Consider the following 27,753-nt stretch of genomic DNA (forward strand, 5'->3'; position numbering starts at 1 on the left):
GAAACAAAGGTAAACACGTTCCACAGTTATCTAGTAAAGGCAGGTGTTGGGTTGCTATTCTTTATTCTTTAAAATCTGGAGAAAAAACATTGATGAAGTGAACCTGTTATTCAAATTATTTCCTTATTTTTGCCCTTTAGCTTTTGTTCTAATCTGAGAGATGCTTCATTTGGGGGTTTTTGTGTGTAATTTAAGCCTATCGAAGGGAAATTGCTCTCAGCCTGAAACACAGTGATCTAGAGTTTATCCAAAAGGCAAAACACCTTTCTTCTTGCTGTTCCATTTTAGTAGCTGCTGAGATAGAAAGTAAGGCTTCAGTTTGTGTGCAGACATGAGGAAAATAATGGTTTTTTTTTTCCTGCAGTATGTTAGTCATTCTTCTGCTCACCCGACGCATTGACAATGGAAATTGCACTAAAGAAGCAGGTAGAAGTATTTGCAGTTAGATGTGCATTCATTCAACTCTCTCTCCCTCCTTCTTTCCCCCTCCTCCCCTCCAACCTTCCTCCCTCTTCCCTTTTCCTTACTTGTCCCTCGTCTCCCATGTCCCCTTCCTTCCTCCTTCCCGTGTTTCTCCTTCTGCAGTCCCTCTCTATCATGTTCTCGGTCCTGCATATGTAGTAGAGAATAAGACCTTTGTGGCCTTCCCATATGCAGTTTACATTGTTGTGGGGGAGGTCAGTATAATATGAAACAAGCAAACATATATGTGTGATAATTTTTGCTAGTCACAAGTGCTATAAAAGCGTGTCCATGTGTGTCTCAGAGAGAGAAGGAACATGAAAAGGCCCAAGGGTAGGGGGGCATTTGAGCTGAGCTCTGCAGGTCCACAAGGTTAGGGAGCATGTTTTAGGAAGTGGGAAAAGCACGTTGATAACCTTGAGAGCAGATCAGGTTTGGTCTTAGAGAGGAACTGGAATGCAGACATGTGGCCTCAGCGCAGGGAGTTTGGGAGAGAACAGTCTGAAAGGCTGTAGGAGAACCTAAGGCCTTGATTCCAGAGAGCACGGTGGGCATGTTGAGCCATTTCCCCTTGATTCCAAGTTCAGCCCAAAGGCAGAGGTCCATATGTGGCATATTAGTTCATTTGTCGTTTAGATGTCACAAGAACATCTCTTGTATGGTCAAAATAACCTTAGTTCAAATTCTCATTTTAGTTATCTCTCCTCAAAATAGAAAAAGAAATACATCAACCAAAAAGTGACACAACCGAAAAAAGATGAGCAAATCCACAGTTACTGATGGGGATTTCAACAGTCCTCTGTTGGTAATGGATAGAATTAAGGAGACAATCATTAAGGATTTGGATGAGGGACTTGAACAGCCACACCAACCAACTCAGCTTCATTGCCTTTGTATTTTGTTTAATGAACATTGTACTATATATACTTTTTCCCCCAACTTCCCATGAAGCATTTACCTAGATGGACCAAATTTGGGGCTAAAGCCATTTCGATAAATTTTGAAAGCATTGAAATCATGCTGAATATGTTCTCTGACCACAGCAGAAATAACCAGAAATCAATATCAGAAAAATACCTGAAAACCCTAAAGTATCTGGAACTCAAACTGCATATTTCTGAGTGACTCATGAGTCAAAGAAGAAATGACAAGGGAAATTTGAAATTACATACTTTGACATGCATGAGAATGAAAAGGTAACCATGTCTCTTATTTAAAATGAAAATACAGATGTGCAAATAGGTAGAAATTTGCATCAACTCTATTTGTCTGCTTCTTGAATTTTCTTCTTGCTTCATATGTCAGTCTGTCCTCAGTTCCTGGAGATGAAATGAGTGTGCCCATGTCCCTGCCGCCAGTCCGCACCCGACCTTGGTTATTCTGGCCTTGCCGATGTAACTAAGGAGTCCCAATACTTTCTTCTAGCTCCTCTCAGTGAACATTTACTATTTTCAGAGGTCATCCTCCTGGAACTATGGAGGGGAATTAATGGAGTAGTAATGGACAGGTTCAAGTTACATGTTTTCTTTGGCTAACTTCAGTTAAAACCTATCAAAGCTCCTTCTTTTGGCTCTCTCTGTCCCACCTAGAGAATTCCAGTCTACCTTCTCCTTACTTCTTAGACTTGTTGTTGAGTCTTTCCTCCAGTTCCCTCCTTTGACTTCTGTTTCTTCCAGCAGTCCTTTCATTCTTTTGACTTTTTTTTTTTTTTTTAAGATTCATCTATTTATTTGAGATAGAGAGAGCACGAGCAGGGAGGGTAGAGGGAGAGGAAGAGAGGATCCGAAGTAGACTACGTGCTTGTGCTGGGGTTGATCTCATGACTCCGAGATCACGACCTGAGCTAAAACCAAGAGTTGACCCTGTTTTGACTTTTTTTTTTTTTTTTGGCTTGTAAATTTGTTTTTGACCTTCTATAATCTCTACCCTCAGTTTGGTATCACCTTGTCACAGTGAACTTCACGTGTTCATTTAGGCTTGACTGTGTGCTGGGCATTAGGCTAGGCAGTTGGTTTGCAAATGCAGGAGGGACTTATAAATCAGGTAACTAGTTGTAGTGTGCTAAGTACCTTGACAGAGCCATGTTGGAAGGGTTATGTCAACATGCATTTGTTCTGCAAACATCTCTCGGACTCCTCCATGTACCAGGCACTGTGCAGTGGAGTCTGTGTTCCGGGTGTAAGGTGCTGGTGGGTGAAAGGGGAGCAGAGAATAATCTGGGAGTGGGTAGTCTGCTCTGGCACAGGGTGTTTGGCATTTCGAGGTAGTAAGTGGTAATAGGAAAGCCTGGGAAGGTCATGAAAGTCCTTCTGTCTTTTTTTATGTGGGGAGGGATTTTGTCCTGTTTCTGTGTGCATAGTATTTACTAACTTTATGATGACTCTTACCAACACTTCCACACTACCCGTACCTCTTATTTCTTTGGTTATTCTTCCATTTGCTTTAGTGACCAGTGGCTCTTAGCAGTGGTGACTATTGGCACTGCTTATCATGTAGTTTTGAAAAGTGGGGGGCGGGCATTGCCAACAGGGAAGGAACCCAAAGCAAAGAACCAGGTATAGGGTACTCTTACTTTATGTGGAGTATTTTCTTCTAGGGTATAATTACCCCTTTGAAATCTTTATTATTACTGTTAATTTTTGAGAGGGAGGGAGGAGAGGGGAGGGGCAGAGGGAGAGGGAGAGAGAGAATCTTAAGTGGACTTTATGCCCAAGGTGAGGCTCAAGCTCACAATCCTGAGATCATGACCTGAGTCAAAATCAAGTTAGCCACTTAATTAACTGAGCCACCCAGGTGCCCCCAAATCTTTATTATTATTTTTGAAGGTAGGGGAGGAAGAGGTTGAAATATAAACATACTACTTTGAAAACACCCTGTGTGGTAAAATTACAATTTATTGCCCACCCTGAAATTTCTTATTCTTTTCCTTTAGGTTTCTTGCTATTTAAAGATTTTTGTTTGAATGAAATTAATGAAGCTGTACCTCAGGTGAAGTTTTATGAAGAGGTAAGAAGTTACTGTTTTACTGATGCTTTTATTGTAAAAGCATATGTAGACTGTACTTTGGAAAATATCAAGACTACTGCGTATCTTACTAATATGTAGAAATTCATTGACCCCAATTAGCAGCACAAGGTATAATCTGTAGTGGACTAGAGACTGACAACGTCCGTAAAAATCATATTTTCAAGGGCTCTGGAAGCACTGAGGAATAGTTGGGTTAAACCTCCAGAGGAGGGATTATCATTCGGACGGGCACTGAGGATCAGCAGCCATTTGATTTTCTGCAGAAGCTTGCTGATTCTGGAGACATAAGCTGAGGCAGAGGGCCTCCACTGAGTGAAAGAGAAACCACTAACGTTTTCTGGTCACACATGGCCAGAGTGACAAATTGGAGATGTGGTGGGAAAGGGGACTCTCAGGCACACAGCTGGTTTCCCCAGTAAGACATTTGGAATGGAGCTGAAGACATAGGCCACGAACTTCTGGAAGCCTCACAGCCTCACGCTGCTGTCTTGACATCTGGACCTGTGGTGGAATCTGAAAACAGAACAGGCAAGAGATGAAAACCCTAGGGAGCGGTCGATTGACACTAAAAATCTGTAGCTACTTATCACCTGGAGCAGCTACTAAGTTCCAGGTGTAGTGAGCAGACAAGTGTCCAGATTTGGCCCCAGATAGAAGGCTGCTTTTGGGAGACAGAAAAGCCAGAAGAGGTTTCTGGGGCTAGAGTAAGAAACAAATGAAACTGGAGGAGCCCCAAATGTGTGATTAGTCTCCCTCTCAAGAATTATGTCAAGGAGGCCAACGAGCTATTCTGAAAACTTCCTGCAGGCAGAACTGAGTCTAGTGCAGACAAAGGCTTTTCAGTGCACTCCGTGGAGAGCCATGCCTTAGGAACAAGGGCAAACCAGAGGCAGACTGAGTCTTACAAAAATGGAGACCCAGCCCAGTCCCATCCCATATTGGGTGGTGAGCTCTCTCTCCACCCATATAGCAGAGTACAAGAGAGGCCTCTGTCCTTTTTTTGCAGGTGGAAGTTATATAGAGAGACCCTATAATGTTTAGCATACAGAAAAAAAATAGTGGACATCTAAGATACAAGATCACATATCTCATAAGGTAATAGAAGTAGACCCACAGGTAGCTCAGATATTGAAGTTAGCCGACAAGTACTTAAAAATAACTGTAAATAATTAAAAACCCAAAACCATAAATAATGTGTTTAAGACAATAGAGGAAAAGATAGTCAAAACAGATGGAGGAATAGTGAATTTCAGTCCAATTTATTATGAAGAACCAAATGGATAATCTGGGACATCAAGTATAATATTTAAAACTGGAACCTAAGGACTAGAATCAATAGCAGATTGGTTACAACATAAGACAGGATTAATAAGTAGGCAGGTCAGTAGATAATTTCACACTAAAACATGGAGTAGAAAGCCTATAAGAAAGAAATAGATGAGGATATTGAAGACATGTGGAATGTGGCTAAAAGGACTAACATATGTAGAATTGGAATATATAGAAGAAGAGAGTGAATGGGGCAGAAACAATATTTGAAGAGATAACAGTAAGAATTTTACAAAGTGATGAGAGCTGCTTACAGACTCAGGGAACTTAGAAAACCCCAAGTAGAATTGCTATGAAGGAAAACTGTCTTTGACATCAATATAACAGCATAGAAACCGACAAAGAGAAAGTCTTCGAAGCAACGAGAGAGAGTGGAAAAAGACACATTACTTTTAAAGGAGCAACAAATAATATGACTATGACGTCTTAGAAGAAACGGTTAAAACACACAACAGCAGCAGCGAGACAAACCAGACAGTGAAGTGGCCATCTAAATCACGACACCAAGCAAACAACCCCCAAACCCTGCCAATCTAGAATTCCATTCCCAGCAAAAATTTCCTTCAAAATGAAGGTGAAATAAAGATGTTTTCAGAGAAAAACTGAGGGAATTTTGTCAGTCGTGGACCTGCATTACAACAAATACTAAGAAGAGATATTTTAGGCAGAAGGAAAATAATCCCAGATGGAAATGCAGGAAGGAATGAGGTCATCATGAAGGGTAATATGTACATAAAATAAAAATGAATGTTGACCATGCAAAACAATAATGTTTTTAGATTTTAAAATGTATATAAAACTAAAATGTATGATAGTAGGTAAGAAGGGGTTAAAGAAGTTAAAGTGTTTTAAAAATCCTAGGATTACTGGGGAGTTGGATAGGGAAAGTAGTAATTTGCATTGACTTGTAATCAGTTAAGGATGCATATTGTAATCTCGAAAGGCAACTCTTAATAGGGTTAAATGTGTATATCTAACAAGTTAAAAGAGGGAAAATGGAATAAAATAATATTGGATTAATTAAAAAAGGAATAAAAGGACATAAAATAGATGAGTCAAATTGAAAATAATAAAATGGTAACTATAAATCCTTCTACATAAGTAATGACATTTAATGTAAATGGACTGCATGCTCCCTGGTAAAAGTCTGAGTTTGTCTGCCTGAATAAATCACCAAAACCCCATTACATACTGCTTAACAAGTGACATACTTCAAACAGAAGGATGGCAGAAGATATACAGAGATAAACACCAACCAAAGCAAAGCTGGTACAGCAACGCCAGTATCAGACCAAGTGTATGGTAAATGCTACTTGGAGGTAGAGATAATTTCATAATGATAATGGGGTAAGGATCACAATCTTAAACTTGTATGTTACAAATAATGTAACTTCAAAATATATAAAGCCAAAACTGACAGATCTAAAATGAGACAGCTCTGCATTCTTGGTGGGAAACATTAGCACACACTCTTTAAGAGTTTATAGAACAGACAGACAAAAAATTAGTAAGGATTGGGGCACCTGGGTGGCTCAGTGGGTTAAAGCCTCTGCCTTCGGCTCAGGTCATGATCTCAGGGTCCTGGGATTGAGCCCCACATCGGACTCTCTGCTCAGCGGGGAGCCTGCTTCCCCCTTTCCCTCTGCCTGCCTCTCTGCCTACTTGTGATCTCTCTCTCTGTGTCAAATAAATAAATAAATAAATAAAATCTTTAAAAAAAATTAGTAAGGATACAGAAAATCTTAATCAAGTGATGAATAAACTTGACCTAATTGACATATATAGAATGCTTTGCCCAGCAAAAATAGAATTTGCCTTCATTAAAGTACACATGGAAGATACACCAAAAGAAAATATTTGCCAGGTCCTAAAGAAAGTTCCTGCAGATTTCAAGATCAAAATCGTTCGGAGTGTTTTCTGACCACAATAGAATTAAACTCAAATTTAATAACAGAGTTTACTAAGAAACGCTTAACTGTTTGGAAATGAATACACTTGTAAGTAACTTATGGGTCAAAGAAGAAATTAGAACTGAAATTAGGAAATATTTTAGCTTAAAATATATTTAAGAAATGACATATGCTATTATGAGTATGATGTAGCCTTATCCTAAAGCATTTTAAGAATTATTTATTTATTTATTTATTAGAGAATGAGAGAGAGAGAGACAGAGACAGAGACAGAGCATGAGGAGAGCAAGCACAAGCAGTGAGGAAAGGCAGAGATGGAGAAGCAGGCTTTCTGACCAAGCTGCGAGCCCAACGGGGGACTGGATCTCAGGACCCCAGGATCTCAGGACCCCTGAGCTGAAGGGAGATGCTTAACCCACTGAGCCCCCCAGGCATCCTCTAAAGCATTTTAAATGGTCCAAAGAAAGGCAAGCATAATTAGGACTGATACTAGTAGTCTTTGTACAAGTTTGAACATTGGAGGGATATTCTCTCTGGATTATTAATGTCCTTGGAAACTTGATATTTTCCATACTTTTAAAACTATATTAATGTATTTCCAGGGAGAATGGGCAAAATATGATGTACATCTAGCATCACGTATACAAAATAAGCCAAATCCAAAAGGCTCTTACTCACTATGAAGTGACTTTTATTATTTTGGTCCGAATTGTAATCTGGATGAGTATCACAGCTTGATCTGTCAAAAGAAGTTTCTTTCTCTGTTCTTAAAAGTCTCACCTCTCCCAATTTCAGCAAGTACTAAGTTTCCTTGTCAAATACAGAGAAATCTTTAACAGACAATTTTTACAAGGTTGAAACAGATGGGCAATCTACTTGCGTGACTTCTTAAGCACTTCTTGCCAATACGGCGGTGAATACTACTGATGTGTTTCCATTTGAACTTTAAACGTTAGAGTTTCTCTTGGTTGGCTTGCTCCCAGCTCTTCACACCTTGTCTTCTGGTTTGGCACACGATGGATCTGGTTTATCAGATTATCTTCTTGGAGGACAACATCCAAAGCTCCTTAGCAGCATGCTCTAAATTCTTTTTTTTTTTTTGAAGACACCATCCAGTGCTCGCTTCGGCAGCACATATACTAAAGACACCATCCAGTCTTGGGGCTTCAAATGCAGTTTTCTAAATTAGTACCACCTTTAAGCCTTGAGGTTTTTAATAATTCTTCTCTGTGTCCTTGGTTTTATCAGTTTGATTATTTCTGATGGTTGTTGTATGATCCCAATCCCTAGAAAAATTTTTGTTTGTTATCTTGAAATTCATATTTTATATGTTGTATTTCCACTTTCCTGGGTCCCCAGACTTTTAGTGGTTACCCATTTCCAGTGTGTTAAAGGCCTCATAGCTTATTCTGACATTCACACATCTCTAAATTAGTCATCACCTACTTTCCTCTCTATCTTTCTCTACCTTCTTACAGACAACTCCCACTAACTGCTGAGCCCATTCTGTTTCTTTTCATATGTCCTTTCTCCAGCCTACAATGCTGCTTTGCCTTCTCAGCCTGTGGAAAGCCTAGCTTCATTTAAGGTCTAGCTCACTTTGTATATTTGCTAACAAGTCTCTCTGGACAACTAGCCCAGTCTTCCATGATGGTTTGCAACCCATTTGTTGTCTGTGACGCTGTATAATACTTACTCTATGCCTTCTGCTTCTTTGGTGTAATTGGTCTTCATCTTCATCTGTATTTGACTCCTAGACAGAAGGCCTAGCTAGCCTCTGGTGCGGCTGTGCCTGTCACTTGCTGTGGGACCTGGGGCCAGTGGTTGAGCCATCTCTGAAGCATCTACACTTCAGACCTGGACCTTACAAATGTGAATAATACACCGTCCTTGTACCTGAGGAGCACACACGGGGGCACTTGCTGGTTGAGCTTCTATTGCCTCGTCTGTGGAAATGAGGTTAGGAATCATCTCTGGGTGCTTCACAGGCTAAGTGTGAGGCTCAGATAGGATGCCAGATGGACAGTCCCTTTCTAAACCGTATCTATAGCATGCTTTTCAGGTGTATGGGAGGCTGCAGCTTAGTGGTTAAAAGTGCCAGCTCTAAATTCAGCCCGCCTGGGGTTGGACTTGGACTCCACTTGTTACTAACTATGTAAACTTGGGCAAACAAAATTTCTAGCTTATCTACGTGGGTGTCCACAGCTAAGAGTGAGGGGGATCACAGTGCCTATCTCTTAAGGTTGTGTGCATGAAATCAGCTTCTACTTCTTTGTTCCATCTAGATTTAGAGGCAGCTTATAAAAATATGTACATATGCCTAAATTTAGAAATAATCTAAAATCTAAATCTAAAATCTAAATAAATCTAAAAAATTTAGAAATAAATCATGGAAAACAGAGAATAACTATAAGATGAGAGGCAAAGTTATTCCGTAGGATTTTCTTCTTTCATTCAACCAATATTTATCAAACACCAGTGCCAGACATTGCTTGGATGAACAAGACAACGCCCTTGCTCTCCTTGAGCTTCTATTCTGGTTGAGAGAAACAGACGACAAAAAGTAATAAATAACAGGAAATGTATCAGAAAGTAATAACTGCTGTGCAGGGACTGAAAGCAGACTCATAACTCAATGTGATGTGTTGTGACTTGGAGGCCACTGCAGAGTGATGGGTCAAAGACTAACTCTCTGAAGAACGGGCATGGAAACCGATTTGACTGACAAGGAGGCTAGTCTTTAGAAGATGAGAACAGGGTAGGAGAGAGAGCATTTTCAGCTAAATGTGGCTAAGACATAGCCCCAGATGTGGTGGGAAAGAACTTGGCATGTTTGAGGAACTGAAAGAAGGCCAGAATGGTATGTTCATAGTGGATGAGGGGATTGGGGTAGTATGAGATAAGATCAGGTCGACAAGGGAGACAGGGTTGGGGACCAGAGTAACAAATTCAGGTTTTATTCTAAAGCCCATGGAAAATTGAAGATGGGAGTGTTAAGTGAATATTCCGTAAATATCAAATAGATCTTCCATGTCTTTACTGGTTTTAGATCTCTTTGTTCTATCAGTTGCTGAGAGAGGGATGATAAAATCTCCAACTCTATAGAATTGTCTATTCTTTTTCTTGTCATTTAAAAAATGTATTTTAAAGCTATGTTATTAGGTGCATATGCATTTATGATTACACCTTTTCATGTGAAATGTCCATCTTCATTGCTTGTGATAGTTTTTGTCTTGAAAATGACTTCACTGGATATTATTACAGCCATTCAGTCTCATTTGCTTATTGTTTTCATGATATATCTTTTCCTTTCTACTTTCAACCAGTGTTTTTATATATAAAGTCTGTCTTTGAGACAAACATAAAAGTGTCTTGCTTACCACCCCTCCCCCATTTTTGACAATCTCTGTGTTATAGTGGAGTGATTTTAGATACTGTGTTTATCCTTTGTAGGGTTTGCTGACTTTTGTGAAATCTGTAAATTTGTATCTTTCACCAAATCTGGTAAAATTTGGGCCATTACCCTTAAAGCATTTTTTCTACCTCAATCTCTCTTTCCGGTTTTTCTGGGACTCCAGTTAGATGTATGTTTGATTTTTGGATATTATACCAAATATCACTGATGCCCTATTCAATTTTTCCCCCAAATAATTTTTCTGTTCTTCAGATGGGATAGTTTCTATGGGTCTGTCTTTAAATTCTTTGACTCTTCTGGCATCTCTACTCCATTATGTCCATCCATTGAATTTTTTACTTTGGATGTATTTTTTAGTTCTAAAATTTATTGGTTTTTCTCATAATTAATATGTTTCTGCTGCCAATTTCTATATTTTTATTCATTACATGCATATTTTCTGTTGTGTCTTTAAGTATAGTTTTTTTTTAATTTAATTTTTTTTCAGTGATCCATACTTCATTGTTTAGTTCTAATAGCTGCATTAAATCCTTGTCTGATAATTCGAACATCACAGTCATCTTGGAATGGTCTTTGTTTATGGTCTGTTCTCTTGCATGGGGAGAACTGATGGTGTTTGAACTCCTGTTTCTTGATATGTAGAATGATCTTGTACAGTAGGATTGATACATTATAGATACTCTAAACTCCATACGCTTCTTCAGAAGGTATTGATTTTTTGTTTTAGCAATTAACTCGGCTTACTCAAATTTCAAAGCTCTGTCTTTTTATACAGTGGGTCGCAGCTGAATCTCGTTCACTTGTTTTAACCTTCGCTGGACTGCTTTGGGTCTGCCGTGCTCACATGTCATCATGAGGTCCAGCAGGGATACTGAAAGAGTTTCTACACAGAATTTTGGAGCTCTGCCTGTCTGGCTCTTGATTTTCAGGAATATCCTCTTCGACTTTCCAGCTTCTGGTCCATGTCCCTTCCCCATTATGTACGTACTTCTGGTCACTCACTAGTGTTTGCTGGTTAGGTTTTATATATATCCAGAATTTACAGTTGTTTTCTCAGGAAGATTGTTCCCTTGGCAGTTCTTTAAAGCAGATTATTATCTGAAGCAGAGCCTGGGTTTGTGATAAAATGTAAAGCCAATATGATTGGTTGATTATTAATTGGATATAGGGGGAAGTAGAAGCAGGATTGTGAGCAAAAGAGCAGGAATCAAGGATGATTATTCCTTTTTTGGCTTAAGCAGTTGGGAGGATGGTTTTTCTCATGTTCATGATAAAGAAGGCCAGGGGACGAGCATGCTTGGCAGGAGTAGAGAGGATATGGAAATGGCAAATACGTAGTTAGATGTTTAGAGTCTAGAGCTCAGGGGAAAAAGTGAGTACTAGAGATCCCAACTTAGACATCTGAATAGAATTCATATTTGAAACTGTAGGACTGAGTAGTTTTTCCTGAGGGGAATATATAACAGGTGAAAAAGGGGTGCCTGGGCCCCATGTCCTGAGGACTTCGGTATTTAGAAGTCCAGCAGAGGAGGAAGAAGCCAAGGGAGACTGAGAAAGAGGAGCCAGCGTCACAAACCACTGGAGAGTGTAGATCACAGAAGTCAGAGAAGAAGGTGAAAGAGACCAGTTGAATGCTTGCTGGGGAGTCAGTCAAGCTACAGATGAGAGAGACCCTTGATTGGGCAAGCAGAGGCCATTAGTGGCTTTGCAGGGGCATCTCACTATGATGGTGGTGAGAGAGTGGAGATGTGGTAGCCGTGGATCAGAAGTGCTTGCTCTGAGGGTTCCGCTCATTCAGGCTGCATGTTCAGCCGTGAGCTTTGGAACCACTCAAGCAGAAAGGCACTGTGTTGCCAAGTGAATGTGTCTTTTTCTGCCCAAGGGGAGACTTTTCACCTTGAACTCTGGCCTCTTCCTGCTCAGGTGACCTGGTCAACCTAACTGCCCAATTAGAGGTGGTGTTTTCCGAGCACAGATTTTAGTAAGACCATCCTGTCTAGGGCTGGTTGATAGGGCTGTGTGTTCTTTGATTAGTGGTCTTCCTGATAACAGGAAGTGGATTTTGAATTACAGCCACAGTCACTCAGACACCTTAGGCTCTTCCTTTGCTGTTGTTCAGGTTGGAGTTTATGTGGCACTAGTCTCTTTAGTAAAGCACATATTGTGGGTCCTAGTATCATTTGCCCAAGAAACTAGAATGTTCCATGGCATCGGATTTTTACAGTTCATGGAAAACTTCCGTATTATCAACATTTGTTTATACAGGTATCAGCTTGCATCCTAGGCCCCCTGGAACGCAGATCTTGTGCTCCTTTACATTTGTTTTCAAGGATAATAATTCCATGAAGTCTTACTATTTCTTGGGTTTGTTTGCTTGTTTAGGCAGAAATGTTTCCTTTGGTTCACTAACAGTCTACCTGTGTTATCCCAGAATTCTGCATTGACCTTTGGACCTACCTAAAATTAAAACAACAAAAGAAGTCAACCCGGCCAGATTCTCTGTTTATTTTCTGACTGGACTTTGGATTTTGGTGTCTGGCTTCTGTTGCCGCCCAGCTACCATATTTGTGTCTGGCATGGTGTTTGAACTCCTGAGACTTGTGTCCTGAATTAACTCATGGGGGTGAAGCCCAGGTCCTTTGGTAATGCTAACACTGCAGGGGATTGCTGCTGCCTTAGAAGAGTCTTTTCTGCTTGGATGGCCTATAACCTACTCCATTCCGCCTGCCTTCATGACAGATTTTGGTCTGTTCCAACAACACTCCGTTTTAAGCCCCGGTAGTCACAGACCTGTGACTCTCATGGTACACCGATGACAACAATTCAGGACAGTAATATGACCGCAGTAATTTCTCTATGTGTGAGCCAGCTGGCGCTCATCTGGGGCCTCGGTATTTTATACACCCTACACCCTGCCAAATGTGCCCCTTCTTTATCAGCAATTCTTATAGGATTTACTGGTTTTTGATTTAAAAACTATCAAACCCAGCCTTACTGTAAAAAGGTAACTTTCATTTCTATTTTATCATCCCAGAATAAAGAATACTCAGATATTATGAAAGTCAGTGTCAGCAACTCTCTGTCTGTTGAAAATGCTTTGTTCCCAAAAGTAAGTCAGACAATAGTAATTAATCATCGTATTGAAGATCTTTGCCTCAGTCTTCCTGCTAACTCCGTATTTCATTTGTGTCCTCATTCTCTTATCTTTTGGATTATGAGCATGTCTGTAAATAAATAAAAGCAACTTCTCTGGTCGAGGAGCTTCTGTTATCAGATTAGAGGGTTGGGACCAGTTCTACAGAAAGCAAGTATTTCTAAAGCACATTTTTAGTGTTTGGCCTGTCTTAACATGGCTTCCCTAAGTTACCGGAATATGCTGTTTGAAGTAACCTGTTTATTAATACTTTATTGTACAGCTGAGGCTCCAACCCAAAAAACCTTTGCTTTCATCTCTGGATTAATGCTTTTCTAAAATATTCAACCGATTTTTTAAAACATCTCTTTGCAGGAATCTTGACTATGTATATATATATATATATATTTTTTTTTTCCTTCTGTTTTGTAATGTTGTAGTTGAATAAGAAAAATCCCCATCCTAAGTCTTAGAACGGAATTACAGCCAGATTTAAGTGGTATTTGCTCTGGAGAGGAGAATTGGCAAGGATGGATGGCCCCTGGCTGGTATATTGTAAGATAATTGTAACCATGGCAGTGTTTGTTTCCTAATGTTGTGCTTCTAAATTTAAGTGATGAGGTTCATCATAGGAAAAAACCCATTTGTATGTTTCACGTTGCATTTAAATTATCCCAACTTCATTATTCCAACATTAGAAATAGTTGTTTCCTGTGGAGTAGCCAGCTCAGCAATTTGCTTAATCTCCCGTGGAAGTGGTTTTTGCCCAGGCAAGTAATATCTTTTAATAAAGTGAGTTTTCTGGGAAGACATACCTAACAATGGTAACTTTGAAAACCCCAGATAAAAGAATATGAGAAGCTCGAAAATGAGGAAGACCGCCTTTGCAGAAGCCGGCAAATTTATGACACCTACATCATGAAGGAGCTCTTGTCTTGCTCACACGTAAGTACTTCTTTCTGTTCTGTGCCTGTCGTTTGGACAGGAGGCAGCTTGCGGTGTTTCTAGAAAGTGAAGTAGGAGGAAGAAGTTTAAGAAATCGAGCAGTGCTCCCCCAGGACAGGACCCCCGTCTCATCTTCTGTCATTTGTTTGCTGGTAATGCTGACGCGATGCTGTTGCTCTAGCTACTCCGAGGATATTTCCAGAAGCAGGTCCTTTCACGGTCAAAAAAAAGAAAAAGGTGAAAATAAAATTGATAGCTCATGCAGATGAATGGAAAGAAAGGCTCGTCTCAATTCCAAACTTGCTAAAAGAAATTCAGCTTTCTTATTGTTAATTTGGCTCTACTTTACATAATTAGGCAAATCAAATACTGATCAATAGAAATCTTAGATGGTTTCTCTGGATTAATGAGGAAGAGTAATAATTATTATGTTAGTTTTATTAACAGTTAAATAATGGTGGGAATATTTTTTTTTCCCCTGTAAACCAGAGAAACAGTCCATTCAGTCATTAGGGTAAACGAGGTTCCTAGGAAAGTATTCCACCAGGAGTGAGTGGGAAGAATTAGTAATAAAAATTCGCTGCATAATTCACTCTGCGAGAGTTTTCTGGAGGAGTGGCCTCACGGTCAGCGCCTGCCATGTCCAGTACAGGAGCCGCTCACCCCACGTGGCTATTTTGATATAAGGTTAAGTTAAAATCCAATGGAGTTAAACATTTCCCTCCTCGGTGCCTTGCGAGCCGCATTTCCAGTGCCTGATAGCTGCCCGTGGCCGGGGGCTCCGCCTTTGGACAGCGCAGATACACAGCATCGCTGTCATGGCAGGAAGTTCGAGTGGACGGCGCTGGCCATGATAATGGTTTATTTTAGCGCGTCTGTGTTTACTGTGTCATTCACGGTTCTTACTGCCACCCAAATAACCGTGGCTGGTGGCACCTCTTGACCGTGCATTTCTCTGTTGTCCTCACGTACTTGTAGTAGACAGAATTCCGGAGCTAGTCCCAACGGCTGATGCTCCGTGACTTGCTACCTTACCGGAGAATGGCTGAACCTTGGCAAATGCCAGATGTCCTGCAGGCGTGCCACTGAAACTTCATTTTTATGTCACTCAGCAGCTTAGAGGGCTTTTGGCAGAATGATGGGCGTTTTCAGCTTTTCCTCTTGTGGCACATTCCTAAAGGTGTTAATTTGAAGTTTGGAGGGAGAAGGGAGTGTGTTGTTCTTATAGGTGTAAGCTCTGGTTTTTTTTTTTTTTTTTTTAGAGCCAGCTCCCCTCTGCTGTGGTCACAGCAAGACTTTCCTTAACCTACATCCTTCTAAGCACCCTGGCTTTTAATTCTTAAATGGATTTTCATGCATTTGTTTTCTCTTATATAGTGGAAATTTTTATAGTTTCAGGACCCCATCATTAACAAATTGAGGGATGTATACATTTAGTAAGGTGATAATAAGATTCTTTTTACTTTTTTAAAAAAGATTTTATTTATTCAACAGAGAGAGTGAGAGAGCACAAGCAGAGGGAGTAGTAGAGGGAGAGGGAGGAACCTGACGTGGGGCTCGAACCCAAGACCCTGAAATCATGATCTGAGCCAAAGGCAGATGCCTAACCATCCGAGCCATGCAGGTGCCCCCTCCCCCTCTTTTTTTTTTTTTTTTTTTTTAACCAAAGTAGTCTCAAACTCTTGTGGGATTAGGTATGTTGATAGGTGCCCCCGTGCTCATCCTCCTTCTTGACATGGTGACTAAGAACTCTGGGAGCTCAGAGGAGCAAGCATCTGCGTTGCCCACAGATATCCAGCTGATGTTTAAAGAATGCATGTCAATATAATTACCACAAAGGGGCGCCTGGGTGGCTCGGTGGGTTAAAGCCTCTGCCTTCGGCTCAGGTCATGATCATCGAGCCCCGCATTGGGCTCTCTGCTCCACGGGGAGCCTGCTCCCCCCTCTCTCTGCCTGCCTCCTCTGCCTACTTGTGATCTCTGTCTGTCAAATAAATAAATAAAATCTTTAAAAAATATATATATATATAATTACCACAGATTCCTGCTTAGTAATTGTGTTAAATTATATGCTATGGTGTTACGGTGTTACAGAGGTTTGTTACGTCTCATATTTGTGGGGGGAAAATAATGTGTTTTTTTTTTCTTAATTTTTTTCCTGGAAAGCCGTTCTCAAAGCAAGCCGTAGAGCATGTTCAAAGTCACCTATCCAAGAAACAAGTGACATCAACTCTTTTCCAGGTAAGACAAAATTATTTCAAAATAAATACAGTTGACCATTGAACAGCTCAGGGGTTGGGGCGTCGACCCCCCACGCAGTCAGAAATGTACATGTAACTTCTGGTTCCCGCCTCCAGACTTTACTGATAGCCTGCTGTTGTCCAGAATGCCTTACCGATAACATAAGCAGTCGGTTAACACATATTTTATATGTCATGTGTATTCTATGCTGTATTCTTATAATAAAGTAAACTAGAGAAAAGAAAATGTTATTAAGAAAATTATAAGGAAAATACACTTATAGTATTGTCTGTAAAAAGTCAACATGTAAGTGGACCTGCGTGGTTCAGACTTACGTGGTGCAGGAGGCACCTGTAGACTGTTTTCCATGAAGGGATGTGCACTGCACGAGTGAACCAGGCGCCCTCATCCTGGTCTAGCTGTGAATTTGCTCTGAGACCTTGGGAAAACACACGTGCCCACAGTGCTGCAGCCTCATATGCAAAATGAGAAGAGGGCTACCTTTAGCTCTGTGATTCTGTGTAAAAAAAATTTACTCCATGGATCCATTAGCTTTTAGTCTTTAAAACTCAATGTCAGTGCTGATTGTCGGTACTTTTAGTCATTTACAAAATGTGCTGCATAATTTCCAGGGCCCAGCACAGCATTAAAAACTTGGGGCCCCTTGTTCAGAAACTAAGAATTTCAAGATGGTGATGGTAGGGACACAAAACCAAGGCCTGGGCTCTTCTGAGCATGAGGCCTATGGGACTGCACCGGTCACACACCTGGACAACCAACCATGGTCCCTTGGGAAGCGTCTGTGACTTTGCAGGAACCATGCCAGGAAATAGGGAAGCGTGGCAAACAGGATGGACCTGTCCGAACCTTCACAGAGCACATAGTTGAGCTGTAGGTAACTAATAGTCACGGTGATGGATGCGTTACTGAAAATTGGGCAAGTGCAAGAGTGGGAGATGCAGGTCATACGGGTCTCGTCAGTATGTGTTCTAGATTCCTATTTATGCAGTGTGGGATTTCTTTTCCATCCCTTGCAGCCCTACATAGAAGAAATTTGTGAAAGTCTTCGAGGCAACATTTTCCAAAAATTTATGGAAAGGTATGAAACTTCATGTATGTACGTACCATTTTTTTTGAGAGACATACTTGACATGTAATATTATATTAAAGTAATAGTGTGTATATATTAAAGTAATAGTGTATGTGTGTGTGTGTGTATATAAAATCTTATATTCTGTAGGTTTACCTCATTTTAGCCAATGAGCACTGTCCTTAAAATGGGTGTCAATTTGTTCATTCGACAATTACTTACTGAGCATGTACTATGTGCCAGCCTTCACGTTAGACTGTCCCCTCAGTACTTTACTTTACTATGTAGGATTTGCATATCTTGATGTCTCTTTGAACCTGCAGCTCTTTAGCTTCAAAATGGCCTAAGATGAAATAGACCATGGAACGACAGTATTAAGAGTATCTTATTGGGACACCTTTGGGATAGCAAGCGTGCTTCTATAACCTGTTTCATTCATTCGTTTGCTCTCTGACATCCTATCCCCTACGGTGGGACAACCTCTACTTGATTCTTTACGTAGTAGAATTTGAGGTTTCTAGGCAGATGTCTGTGGTCACATGTACTATGACTATCCCTAATGAATATGTCCCTTGGAGCTACTCAAACTATACAAGTAGGTTTGTCATGCGAAGCCCTGAGTGTGCTCAGTGACGCCTGTCAACGTTGCCAGCCCACGGGCCTTTCCAGTACCCTGTAGCCAGTTGGCTGGATTCTGGGTATCCCCTCGAGATGAAGCGCCGCTGGAACCGGACTCTCTTCAGCGGAATCCGCCTTCTCACTGACTGTGCTCTTCTCCACAAACCGGGCTCATTTCTTGACAGTCGGCATGATGATCGTGTCTCGGTGCCGGAGCGGCCCACAGCTCTTCAGTAATTGCCCCTAAGAACAAACGCTGCTTCTCTATGGTTCTCCCTCCCAAGTTGTCACAGAACTGAAGGTATTTAAAAAGAAAGAAAGAAACTAAAAAAAAACAGTTGCCTTATGATGCCACTAGAGTTCAAGGGATAATTTTATCCTGGAATCAGTACTTGGGGAAACTAATATGCATACAAATGATTATTACCCTTTGCTGAGTCACCTGGAGACTTTGCGAGAAAGCAGTGGCTCATGCTGAGGGGAGAGGCTGGCTGTGTTTCAGCAGGGTCTGGCCTGCCCTCGGGTACTATTAGTTCAAAAATCTGACCTTTCCCAGGTCTTGGGTCAGCCAAGCTTCTAGGTGATCGCTGGGGAAGAGGGGAGAAATGGGGACGGAAATTAAAGTGGGGGAGGGGGTCTGAGGGGGTCTGGTAGCTCTTTCTTTGCTGACTGACCACCTGGTCAACCCGCATGTCCTTTTGTCCTACCGGGTGAGCCTTCCGCTCTTATTCCCACAAGAAATACAAGCTGTTCGTATTTTAGGCAAGCAGGTACCCTGGATTTTCTGAAGCCATTAACCATGTTACGTAAATGATTTTCAAAGTGAATTTCTTCATTTTTATCCATTTGATGTTCTTTTTGTGTTAATACATTCTCGAATGAGAATTTAAAAACTCCATTGTCAGACCAAGAGTTTCCAGTGTGGGTTTTGAAAAGCATGGACACTCCCCAGACAGAACTTCCTAGCTTTCAGCCTTATCAGAACTAGCCACACTCTCTGAAGGCCTCGTGGGGAAGGCGATTTCTCAGTGTGATAATAAAGGGGAAATCTGCAGCCAGGGCTCATTCTTTCCTTCACTTGAGGCCAGCGGGGACACAGGGCTAAGTTCCAGGCCGTGCTGAATCTGGGAAGGATGCTGTCCTCTTCCAGATGAGGTTTGTGAGCCCTGGTCCAGCCATGGACTTCAACTGCCCAGCAAAGCCCGAGTCACAGATTGGGGTTGAAAAGGCTTACTCTACCCGCCCCCCAACTCACTGCACCCCTGGTGTTTCTATATCCTTAACCTCTGACCTTCCCTCTGAGGTAGCTGTAGGTCGTCTGCAAGGGCAGTGGCTGGCAGGTACCCAGTGTTGCCCAGCCTCTGCTCTGTTCTCAGCCCCAGTGCCTCTTCTGGCAAGAAGTGCCCATTCTAGTAATTAGGTATTGACCAGAAATAGCACTCAGGGCACCTCCATGGACACACGACTGAGCCTGGACACCCCGAGGCCGTCTGTACTTCCTAAAGAAGAACTGGCTACAGAAAACCTGTATTTGGCAAAATGTATGTTTGGAGGTGTCCTGTGTGTGTGTGTGTGCGCGTGCGCACGCGCTGGGCAGGGGAAGGGGGGATAATTTTTTGAGGCAGGGTATGTGTTGGGATTTGGTTCTCTGGACTCTCTCTTGGTCATCAGGACAGTTCTCTTTGACTCTTGTTAATCCTCCCCAGCTAGTTTGCAAGTCTATAGAACATGTCAGATCATCACCCTCCGTTGCCAGCTCTGAGCTCCAGAATCCGGGAGAACGGGTATGAGCTAGCCCAGCACGGCAAGTGGATTTCAAAGTGACAGTTTGGATTTATAAGTATAGAGAACACCGGAGTGGTGTTTTGTCTTTTGCGCTCATCATACTTAAAAAAAAAAAAGAAAGAAACTGTTTGAAATAACTCTCAGAAATGCTCAAGATATAATTTGTTTTACCAACCTCACAGAGACGATAGGGAGATCAATGAAACACTCTGTAAACGTCATTTTAGATTCATTGACAAAAGATGCTGCATAATTACAAAGACTTCTTCTGCTTTTGCTTTTCCACCTCAGAAATATTTTTCGAAGATCTTAGATGGCATGTTAAATGAACCTCCCCAGGCTACTAGGATAGTTAGATGCCTTAAGGCATTCTGATAATAATAGTGGCAATTCCTGGACCATGCGCTTCATATGTACTCCCTGCCTTTCTCCCCTTCTTCCTTTCCTTTCCTTTCTATTCATTCATTCATTCATCCATAGGACCCTTGATACTGTGCCCATGTAAGGAATTGCGCCAGGGACTAGGTAAAATACCAGAGGTCACCAAAAATATTCTTTGCCTTTGAAGAGTATTCAATCTAGAATGCATTTCTTTTGAAAGAAAAAATTCTTTTTATTAACATATAATGTATTATTTGTTTCTGAAAAAATGTTTAAAAACAAACATTACAGACGGTGTTGCTCACTAATAAACGTAATGAAAATAACAACTTAATTAAATAGCTGTGGAGGTAGATATTTTTCTAGATAGAGGGAAAGCAAAGTACTCACCAAGCATTTGAGTAAATTGTGGGAGCAGATCTGCTCAGTGGGCCTACCGCATTTTGTGATTCTCGCCTAAGGACTTTTTCTCCTACAGCATTTGTATCTCTGAGCATCAGTACTTGGTCCGGGTTCAGATCCAGCCCTAGCCCTTCTCTCACTGTGTGACCTTGGCCGGGCCATGGTCTGCTCTGCTGTAGAATGGGCATTACCATTCCTGCTCATCAGACCTGCTCATACTGTCGCCAGAGGGAGAAAGGAACAGGGCCTGGCACATGGAAAGCTCCATCTGAGTGTTTGCTGCTATTGTCTTTATTAACAAATATTTTGTCATTTAGAGCTGTGTGGTCCGGTATGGGAGCCACTAGTGGCTCTTGAACGCTCAAAATGGCTGAGTGTGAATTAAGATGGGCTCTCAGTGTAAAATACTCACCGGGTTTCGCTACTTAATGTAAAAACAAGAATGTAGAAAGTCTCATTACTAATTCTGTACTGATCACATGCATGTTGAAATGATAATAGACATTATTAAAATGGCAGTATGTGTGGGGCTCACGTTAGGCCTTCTCTTGGGTGCTGCTGATTCAGATAGACGTGACCAAAACAGCCATCACAGCTTAAGGGAGATATTACATCTTGTGCCTGAATCATGAAACAAAGCCACAAAGACTGGCGAAGGCTTTGTGAGAAGGTGTTGAAGGAAACGTACCTCTGGTCGAGAAGCAACACAAGGAAAGCCATCCTCATCCGTCCTTCAGTATTGCTCTTTAGATCGATTAATGTGATATGCGACTTTTCAGGAACTGTTTCTCTTCTTTTCTAGTGACAAGTTCACTCGATTCTGTCAGTGGAAAAACGTAGAATTAAATATCCATGTGAGTATCCTCTTATTCTTTCCCTTTTTTAAATAAAAACTTCCTCTGGCTTAACTTCGTGAGAAAATACTTTATACCCTGGAGCTCACTCCCACGGGTAATCCGCTGTCTAAACATGTCGTCCGTACAACTCTGTACGGAGAACTCGTCCTCGTAAACAATTTGGGTTTTCATTCTCTTTTTTCAGAGCCTTGTAAGAATGTGTTTATTTATTTAAGAAAGAGTATTTTAAGCAGCAATTGACTCTTCCACAGAGACAGTAGCCAAGAGACCAGGCCACCACGTAATGTGCTTCCCACATGCCCTTGGCTCCTGCCATCCTGGTAAAGCCTTCCATCTCGTTCGTAGTGTTAGGTATAATCTTGTAATAAAAGTGATGACATCCTTTATTAGACCGAGGGTTCATCTCCTCTTTGATCATTTCTGAGAATGAGAAAAGCCATCCTCCAAGACAGGCTCCTTTGTAACGCACTTCCTGTGAATGTCTCATCTGCTTTCGGCTTTCAACGTCAGAAATTCCTGGGATGTCCCTCTCTTCATTTTTAGAACCCTCCTTCCCTGGTGCAGCCTCTTTTGCTCTTTTTAAAGTTTTTTACTGGCTGGTACTATTGGGAGAAGCACTTTATTTATTTTTTTTTTTAACTTCTCCTTTCTTTCACATTTCCTGGCAGAATTTTAGAAACAAGAGGGCAGTAACACATTTTTCCAAAAAATTCTTTCTGTCTGCCATGGATCTTTCTGATGCGTGTTCTCCTTCAGCAGACCTGGTGTGCTCTCATCCTGCTGTGCCCCGAGCGTCAGATGTGAAGCCTTTGGGCCCAGTTAACTGACTGCAAACGTGGTGTTTGAAGGGTTGTTTGGGGGAGCCCTTCAGTTTTAGTGTATGTGCTGCCAAAGTGAGCACTGGGGGAGCCCTTCTGGAGTCTGACTCGTAACTTGCCAGGATACATAAACCACCATGAACGTCGGGCTCACTGTCTGCCTTTGTGCCGTCTGAGACTATTAAACCTGCTTAGGAAGCGGGGCATGGCTGAGATGCTGACACAAGGAGAGGCTTATGAATGAAACCTCTTTCTGTCCTCTCCTTATCCTTAGTGTCTTGTTTCACGCTCACGTGCCCAGCATGAGTCCTCACTATTCCGTGATGTTATCGATGAAAAATTCACATGGCCCGTGTCCGTTGGGTTTTCTGATCATATGGCCCAGTCTTATGAAAATATAGATGCCCTTGATGTAGACTTGTTTTCCTACCATGACCATTCCTGGAATTGCTGAGCTGTTCCCCAACTCCCAGCTTCAGAGTAGCTAAGGACACTCTCATTTTGACTAAAAATTTCACTTCCCTTGTCTTCAGGGTATACTTCTAATCACCTAACATTTAGGAGATCGGAAAAACAATCTAACTTGACTCCCACTCTATTGTCTACCCGTTTGCCTCCCTTTTGGAGATTTTGGGAGTGGAGCGGAAGGAGGTTCTAGAAAGTCTTGCCACCTTGCGCATCTCATCTCTTAGAGCAGTCAGTTGCGGAGAGGGCAGATCCCTATATCAGAACTGCTGCTTAATAACTATGTCTTACATGAAAACAACAACATAATTTTAATGCAACTCTGTTCCATTTCGTGTTTGGAATTCACAGTTGACCATGAATGATTTCAGCGTGCACAGGATCATTGGACGAGGAGGATTTGGTGAAGTGTATGGTTGCAGGAAAGCAGACACTGGAAAAATGTAAGCTCTCTGTGGGTCTTATGCTTGCATCAACAGAACATGCCTGCATCGATTTTCGGGAACCCATCGTCTCACTCCTGGCGTGCCTTCCTTCAGAGAGAAAAGAGGCTTTATTTTGTTAAGCATTATAAATGAGATCAGCTAGAACCTCCAGTGCCTCGGGCTCAAAGGAAAGTTAACTGTGTGTTGTGAGCCCCTGTGGTTCAGGCCATGGGTGAAGGAGCCTGGGATCTGGAGGTGACCAAAAAGGGGCGTTATGCACAGCCGCCTCCTGGTCCGGTCACTGCTTAGACCCACCTGTGATTTAGCACATGCACTTCGGGGTGGCGAAGCATTCCAGGTGTCAGCTCCCTAGGTGGGGAGCTCGAGCACTGGTGAGAAGGACACCCTGCCTGCCACAAGGGTCATGGTCATGGGGCTCTGTCATGGTCTTAGTTGCTTATCTTACAGGAGGAGGTTGATGTGAGTCAGTCACGTGCCCACGGACCAGGCGTGGGCCTCTTCCAGGAGGTTAATGGTCGTGGAGTTCTTAAGGAGTGCAGGGGGAGGAGGTTTTGTGTTGTGTGTTTGTTTGTTTGTTTGTTTTTAAAGATAGAAGGAGTTTGTTTAAGTGAATATATATCTGGAAGCAAAGGAGAATGGGAAACTGTGGTTTGATAGACACCGAACTGCAAGTGTGATCAAGTGATGGGCATGTTAGAGCCGCGGCTGAGTGGAATCGTCCGTGCAGCTTGCTTGATAACCCCACTCTTGGTGTGAGGAATAATTCGGGTCACCGACTTCAGTGCCTTCCTCCCCCTGCCACCCCAGCACTGCCCAGAGTTGTCACTCAGCCTCCGCTCAGGTCTTCCCTGTGACCAGGCACTGACAGCCTTGACAAATCACCCTCCTGCTTTTCAGACAGGTCTGGTCGTGGGCATGACTTTTATCACGTGGTGCCTGAAGTTTATCTTCACTGACGTGCTCCCGCTGCTCTTCTTCCTGTTGTGGGGCCCGTGCGGGGTGAACTCAGTGTCTGGCACTCGGGCACATGAAGTCTGGTATGCTGCAGAGACAGGACAGGCCGTCGGTCCCAAGTGCGGGTCTGGGCAGCCCCCGGCCAGGTCAGAGCCACCTTATAGGAAGTTTGTGCCTCTGCCTGGCCTCTGCATCCTGGTCTGTAGAGTCAGGAAAATACTTCCTTGTCGTGAGAGGTGGATGAGATAATATATTGTAAGGCACGCAGACCGCTGCTTCTTCCGTGGTCAGTACTAGTGAGCACTATTAGTGAACATTAGTGAACAGTGAACCGTGTGCCCGGGTCTCTTGTCGCTCTTCCGTAGTCCCACTGTGGGCTCTGATCCTAAGTGATGTGCTTGTCACTTACTCCATTCCACTGACTGTTCATTTTCATATGTTCCAATATGCAGTCCTGTAATTAAGCAATTAATGTCTCCCTTGGTGCATTTGTTATACAGAATTCCTGGAACAGGAGATAAAATTAGCAGATTTGAACATCCATCTCTGTTTTGCTCTAAGTCCTCACATTGTAAGTTATGATCAGCTAGAAACAGATGGATTTTCTGGGTCCTGTCACAGCTGGACAACCATCCGTATTACGTGCTCGGGCCTTAGAAAGTCGTCCGTCAGTGGGGATTTAGAATCACGTGCATAGAGTTCTAAAGCCCCTGAAACCCTTGTAAAGATTTCCTTTCAGCTTTCTGCTAAAAAAATCATCCTGCTGTTGTCAACCTGTGATTATCTGTATTTCCTTAATAGAGTTTCTTCAAAGTTTTCAAAAAGTTTAAGTTGTTAGCTGTTTCTTCTCCACTATCATATAAAATTATTGATTATTTTTATTATTTGAAATATAATAACTTAAATATGAAGACTAAATCAAATCAGGGGAGCCTGCCTGGCTCTGTCGGTAAGAGCGTGTGGCTCTTGATCTCGGGATCTTGAGTTTGAGCCTCACGTTGGGTATGGAGAGTACTTAAAAAAAAGAAAAATCAATAAAATAGCTTTCTAGAATGTGCCTTTTTGAGCACACACTTTCCCTTTTCATTTTGTTGGTTGTCAGTCTTTTAGTCTTGCACTCTTTACTCTTGCAAAATCTTGACCACTGCTAAAAACCACAGTTCCTAAATGCTAAGTATTACACACATATCCCCTCACCCCTACACTACACACATAGCAGTACTGGGCAGCAACGATACGTGCAAAATTTATCTCACCGAATTTATATATATCCCTCTACTTTATGCTCTTATTGGACTGGAACATCTATTCATGTAATGATAGAAATATTGCATAATTATTGCTGGATTTTTTTTTTTAAGAAACCTTTCTTTTTTATAATAGTTTTCAGTTTAGAAAGGAAGTACAAAGCACAGGGCGCTCCCCTGGCCTTCTTCAGTCTACCTGTCTTACACTGGTCACAACAAATGAGCTAATACCAATACGTTATTATTAACTAAAATCTCTGCTTTATTCGGATTCCCTTCGTTTTTACCCAATGGTTCTTCGTGTTCCCGGATCCCACATTCCATTTGAGTCATCACGTCTCCTGAGGCTCCTTTAGACTGTGACAGTTCCATAGACTTTCCTTGTCTTTGATGGCCTGGATGGCTCTGAGGAGTCCCGGTCAGGGGTACCGTAGAATGGTATCCTGGTTAGGCACACTTTCCTCAGGGTTATACTGGAGCTGTGGGCTTTTGGAAGCAAGACGCCAAGACCCTGTTCTCATCACATCATATCATGTGTGTCCATCATTAACATGGCTCATCACTGTTGATGCTGACCTTGACCGCTCGCTTGAGGTCATGTCACGTTCCTCCACTGGACCATCCCTGTCCCTTCTCCTCAAACGCTCTTCTCTTAGAAAGGAGCTCACTGTGTGCGGCCCTTACCTAAGGAATGGGGAAGTATGCTCTGCCTGCTGGAGGGGGGGGGGCACTGACTTTTTTTCTTAATACATGCAAAATTTAAAAAAAATTTTCTTTGCATGACATTTGGATACCGTTTTGCTTCTTTCAGACACTTCCCAGATCTTGAGAAACTTTCCCCTGTACAACGTGTATCGTTTAAAGCAGCTTAGATATATTTGCAGTATAGTTTTTTCAATAACATTTGTTTCTAGGTATGCAATGAAATGCTTGGATAAGAAGAGGATCAAGATGAAACAAGGAGAAACATTAGCCTTAAATGAGAGGATTATGTTGTCTCTTGTGAGCACAGGGGTGAGTATTCCGTTTTGAGCACTGCTTGTTTCTGTATGCACGGGTGGGTTGGTTTTCTATATCAGGATAATTTATTTAAGGTACATGCGTTCTTTTCCAGCACGTTATGCAGCTAGCCAGTTCTTGGGTGGGTTAGAATTTCTCGCAGGGAAGAGCAGCACTAGTTAATATAAATAGTGTGTAATTCTCATATTATCTCTGTTTAATTTGGGAGTGTGAGAAGTGTTAGCGACCATCATCATCCTCACCCACGGCTTCTCCCTTCAGCGGCTGTTTATGGCTTCCTTTTTCGTGGAATGTGCTTGCAGAGAGGGCAGGATAAGCATGGCAACAGTGACGGGATCACTTGGGTCGCGTTAAGAAGCCTCTGCGAGATGGAGGACTGACCTAGAGAAGGAAGAGCATGAGGAAAGCAGCTCTTGTCCTCTATAAACAAACCGAGAGTTGAAACAGCACGGGTTCCTCAGGCCTGAATTGCATCTGGGCCTGTCCCCAGTCACTAGACGGTGGCTTTATCGCTGTCTCTCTTGCTGCTTTTTTACCTGCTGTGCACTTTGCTCATTTCCATTTCCAAGACCATGTTTCCACCTGCTGGACATGGTATTTGTCTGTCAACTGGTATTTTTAGCTCATTGTGTGCCCAAAACTTTTACCCTGTGTCTTCTTGCAAAATAGTGTCCCGTTCTGGCTTCTTTTGCAGTGAATGGTATGACCCATGAGCAAAGCCTTGGCTCTTATTTATTTCAACAGAGGTATATAAAGACACCCATAAAAACTCAGTGTCCAGCCTGGGCATGCCGGCGTGCACAAGCAGTCCTGCCATCCGGCATCCAGGGGAGATCAGGGACTCAGGGTCTTGAAGGGAAGGCAGGAAATGATAGTGGAGTGGCCCGACTCCTGCTGAGTACCTCACATGTGAATTAAGGTTAAACACCCAGACAAGAAGGTTTATGTGCAGTGAGATATATTGGGGAGGCGTGGCCTCCAAATACTCCAGCTGGGTTCTAAATAGGGTCAAGCTCACCCAGAGGATGAAGGAATCGGATTTTTAATGGTGAATCAGAGAATCCCTTTCACAGAGTCTGTGGGCTCCCTGGCTAATGTTCCTTTTTTTTTTTTTAAAGATTTTAATTTATTTATTTGAGAGAGAGAGAGAGAGAGAGAGAGAGTGAGCGCACAAGCAGGGGGAGGGGCAGAGGGAGAGAGAATCTCAAG

The 27,753-nt window shown here is 42.1% G+C and overlaps 1 protein-coding gene across 3 annotated transcripts in view; it reads left to right on the forward strand.

Annotated features, from left to right (window-relative positions):
* Positions 1 to 27,753, forward strand: part of GRK3 (G protein-coupled receptor kinase 3) — a 117,802-nt gene that overhangs the window by 53,414 nt on the left and 36,635 nt on the right. For 2 of the 3 annotated variants that reach the window (XM_032883263.1, XM_032883264.1), the window contains 7 exons: positions 3,395 to 3,468; positions 14,120 to 14,221; positions 16,387 to 16,461; positions 17,499 to 17,560; positions 21,540 to 21,591; positions 23,229 to 23,320; positions 26,439 to 26,538. In XM_032883263.1, the coding sequence (XP_032739154.1) occupies positions 3,395 to 3,468; positions 14,120 to 14,221; positions 16,387 to 16,461; positions 17,499 to 17,560; positions 21,540 to 21,591; positions 23,229 to 23,320; positions 26,439 to 26,538 (557 nt within the window). Of the gene's footprint in view, positions 1 to 3,394; positions 3,469 to 8,526; positions 8,688 to 14,119; positions 14,222 to 16,386; positions 16,462 to 17,498; positions 17,561 to 21,539; positions 21,592 to 23,228; positions 23,321 to 26,438; positions 26,539 to 27,753 lie in introns of those variants that run through there. The other variant, XM_032883265.1, reaches the window with a different exon arrangement.

The sequence above is a fragment of the Lontra canadensis genome, unplaced genomic scaffold (assembly GCF_010015895.1).
Source record: "Lontra canadensis isolate GAN:19392208 unplaced genomic scaffold, GSC_riverotter_1.0 scaffold87, whole genome shotgun sequence".
In the NCBI taxonomy this organism is placed as follows: Eukaryota; Metazoa; Chordata; class Mammalia; order Carnivora; family Mustelidae; genus Lontra; species Lontra canadensis.